The sequence below is a fragment of the Nelumbo nucifera genome, chromosome 2 (assembly GCF_055504915.1).
Source record: "Nelumbo nucifera cultivar China Antique chromosome 2, China Antique-T2T, whole genome shotgun sequence".
In the NCBI taxonomy this organism is placed as follows: Eukaryota; Viridiplantae; Streptophyta; class Magnoliopsida; order Proteales; family Nelumbonaceae; genus Nelumbo; species Nelumbo nucifera.
This window is the reverse complement of record NC_142650.1, coordinates 106,462,054-106,466,342: the sequence shown is the minus strand read 5'-3', so window position 1 is coordinate 106,466,342 and position 4,289 is coordinate 106,462,054. Positions and strand designations below refer to the sequence as shown.

The following is a 4,289-nucleotide window of genomic DNA, read 5'->3' as shown; positions in this document are numbered from 1 at the left end:
CATATTGACCATCATTTGGTTGTAATCTGGTTCAGATCCCTTCCTTTACTGAAATACGTTTTTGTGGAGAACTCATTGGTCGATCATGATTACCTTTAAATGTTGGAAAGGAAAACTTGAAATCAGGTTGATCTAGTACTTGAGTATTGCAGCATATCGAATGTGTTAATTAAGCATAAATTTGGTTAGGGTACTGTTCTTTATGTCAAGACTTGGGATGAGTTAGAATTGAGTTACCAATTCATACTCGTCTTGGACTAGATTGACCCAACAAAACTCATTCAGTAGTCGGATTTCATCTTTACATCCGCTTCACAGCACATCAGTCTTTCATTAATTAGAAACATATTCCCATGAATGAATACATACAATGGCCAATTGAATAAGATTAATGTTGGGTTAGATTTTATTTCGAAGGATTCAGCTTGTGGTTGGATTATATTGGATCTTATTGCTGATATTGCATCAATTTAAAAAATAAAACGTACATAAAAGTACATAAAATAATTCTCCTTTGGTAATTTTGCTTTTCAAACCATTTGGGTAAAAAATTTGAAAAGTGCTTTCTAACGCAGTAGTACCATTTTCTGTTTGGCAAAAGCACCTCCATTTGTACTTTCGGTGACGTTTTCTGGTGGTTTTGTGGTTTGAGACTGACGATGGTGGTCCGACTTTAGTAGTGGTTAGCGGAGGTAGAGTCGAGAGTTTTATTGAAGGGTGTCACATGCATTCGCATGAAAACGAAAGTACTATTTCGCCACAAGAATGAAGTATAAAAAGCCGGCTTTGTGCTTTTGAAGTTTTTCGTACCTTAAAAATATGAAAGCAAGAAGTATAAAAGTATATAATACAAACACTATATTGTGTTTTTTAGTACATTTATATTTTCAAAAGTATGAAATTACTTTATAAAAATCTATTAAATAGGGATTTTTATATTAAATGTTAAGAATTAAAAACATAATTAAGCAGCATTTTTGTTTGCAAAAATAGCGAGGTAAGGTATGACCAAACCAGCTAGGTCAATTCTAACTCATCCCAAGTCTTGACCAAATGGTTTGATACATATATTTGTGTACTAAAAATGAGAGTTATAATAACTTCCAAGATATGTTAGTACTCAAAATGAGAATATATTTCTTAGGCCATGTTTGGTTTGAAGGAAAAGGTAGGAAAAGGAAAGGAAAAGTAGGATAGGGGAATTGAATCTATACAAGGTTTGTAAGGGTTTCCCTCCCTTTCCTTTCTTTTCCCTACTTTTTTCTTCAAACCAAACATAGCCTTACTGTAAAACTAAACCACACCTTGCATCATTGCATTATACATGAACTGGTCAAAGGGGGGTTTTGAACTGTACATATTTGTTTTAGCAGTAGAAATAAATACATCATTTGAAACATGTAGAGATCAAAAGCTTACTCAAGTGCAAAGTTATAACCACCAGAAGTTCTCACTTATGTTTTAAAATATTTCAAATCTAAAACCAGGACCACTTCGAGGTTTTGGGTGGTTGTAGCTTTTGGTTTTAGGGGTATGAGCAAACCAGCTAGGTGCTTGGATCACAGTTCAAGTGGTTCAACCAGCCGGTCCAGTCCAGTCTACTAAATAGTGCTTATCATGGTTATTATAAAATGTACATATATATACAAGAAAATAAATTTGAAAATTTAGGAAAAAAGATTGGATTTATTTATAGGAAACTACAAATTATTTTTCATATTTTTTGAATTCTAATATTACTATTAGATACAAAAATAACTAGTATATCATTAATCTACATCCCACATAGAAATGGATTGAGTCCATGTCAACAACACGACCACTTGTGTGTCATGGGTCACAACTCAACCATTTGTCAAATAGTGCATCTATACGCTATATTTATAAACTAAAGAAATGAATGCATTGTACAATTGTACAGGGGTATTCACAGATAGGGCCGGATCAGTTACAAGCTGTTTGGCCAACCAAACCAACCTAATCGGGTTATGAAATTGGCCACCCTAAACTGGTCAACATTAGTGAAAATCAACCCAAACGTAAAGAATTAATTTGGGTCGATTTAACAATTTGGTCGGTCAGATCAAAGGACAGCCTAGAAGTAGTTTTCACCATGCAAAATCACACATTGAATGGTTGGACGCCAAGTAAGGTTTTCATTAGGTAAAAATCATATATATTAAATGGTATTATACCATTTTAAAAGCATCCAATGGTTGGACGCCAAGTAGTTTTCACCCGATATTCTCATCCAATGATCTCTTATCGTGTTTCATAAATCATGTAATTTTTCACTCCAAAACTTGTTTTCATTTTAAAAGCATCATTTTAGTGGTTTCGAAAACATATTTCCTTTTTAAAACAAAACTAATTTATTTTTGTTTTTCAAAACAGAAACACAATTAAGAACACGTTTCAAGTTTTTTTTTTTTTTTTCCTCATGTGTTATGGCTTCAAAAACACATGAAAACAAAGGCATTGATGTAGACCAGAGTGGGTTTTCAAAGTTAATAGATCTCCTACCACATCTCAAATCGTTGTAGCTAGAATGGCTATCCCATTCTTATATCTGTCATTCCCCCATTGAAAGTTGAAACGCCAAAACAAAGAAAAAGAAATACAGACATGATCTGGCATGTAGATGTATTGATTTGAACAATATATTAATTAAACGTGTTTGGAAATTGAAATACATTCCAATTCTAAAACAACCAGCAGAAACGTCTTAAAAGCAAATCGTTTTAATATGGGACCCTATTGCCTTGCGCCAGTGGTTTCCAGTTTTCGAGAGAGACAAAGTACCGGTGTCTGTAATCGATTGGACCGACCCAAGAAACAGCAGAAGTCTAACAATGTTTTCTATTATATTTTTGTAAGTTTTATTCCATGAAGGATCAATGATATCAACCTGAAGTCTGAAACTCCCCCATTTTGTTGAATGTTGACCAGTTAAATTTTACTCTGAAGTCGATCTGAAGCGATAGGATAGATAAAACCATGGCCTGACTACAATAAGGTCCCCTATAAATTAACGCACTCATTGCTTCAACTTTTCACCAACTCACCCAACAATTAACTAATGCAGAAGATGGCCACTCATCAGAGACGAGACACTGCTTCTTCTCATTCTTCTTCCTCGCTTTATCTCTGCATAGTTTTCCTCCTGGCCATATCCTCTACGTTCCCAACCCCAACTCTCTCCGCCATCTCTCCTCGTTCTCGTTGCAACCCAGCTGACAAAAGGGTCCTCCTGCAAATTAAGAAATCCATCAACAATCCCCATCACTTCCATTCCTGGAATTCCACCCTTCCATGCTGTGACTGGGACTACGTTCTATGTAACGACTATACACACCGCGTCGTCCAGCTCAACTTTTACGGAATCCAAACCCACTTCCAGATACCGGCGGCCATCGGCGAGCTCCCTTATCTCAGATTCCTTAACTTCGCTGGCCTCCCCAATCTCACCGGCACCATCCCCTACTCCTTCACAAAGCTTCAGAACCTCGAATCTCTCATTATTCGGCGTACCACTCTCTCCTGTCCCATCCCAGACTTCCTCGGCCAGCTCAAAAATCTCCGACAACTTATTTTGTCCTACAACCAGCTCTCCGGCCACATCCCGGCTTCTCTCGGATATCTCAACAAACTGGCTCTTCTTGATCTCAGATGGAACAAACTCAATGGAAACATACCCGACTCGTTCGGGAGCTTCAATTTTGACGATGGCATGGGTTTCATGCTCGATCTATCTCACAACCAGCTGGCCGGTGAGATTCCCAAATCGATGGGTGCATTGAATTTCACAAGTATCGACCTGTCGCACAACAAGCTCGTCGGAGATGCATCAGTGTTGTTCAGGGAGAACACGGCGGCAAGATCGATCTATTTATACAACAACCGGCTCGACTTTGATCTGACAAAAGTGTGGTTTCCGAGGAACATAAATTATTTAGATTTATCTCACAACAGGATTCACGGCAGCATACCCAACCAGGTGATTGAGTTGGATTTGCAAAGTATGGACTTGAGTTATAATCGTTTGTGTGGAAAAATTCCGTTCGGTGGGAATGTTCAGCAGCTCGGTGCCAAGTCCTTTGCTCATAATCAGTGTTTGTGCGGTCCTCCACTCCCTACCAAATGTAAGTAAACCGCCGATTGGCTGAGCTGAAGAGAAAAAGAAAACCTTGAATAATAATAATAATAACAATGTTGTGATGTGAGGTATTCTCTAGAGCATTGTTTGTATTGGTTTTCACATAATCACATGTTTTGTATTAGTTGATATC

The 4,289-nt window shown here is 37.3% G+C and overlaps 1 protein-coding gene across 1 annotated transcript; it reads left to right on the top strand.

Annotated features, from left to right (window-relative positions):
- Positions 1-3,046: 3,046 nt before the first annotated feature.
- On the top strand, positions 3,047-4,289 carry LOC104603476 (polygalacturonase inhibitor-like). The gene has a single exon (XM_010267519.3). It carries the CDS (start codon positions 3,080-3,082, stop codon positions 4,148-4,150), a length of 1,071 nt encoding a protein of 356 aa, XP_010265821.1. The 5' UTR covers positions 3,047-3,079; the 3' UTR covers positions 4,151-4,289.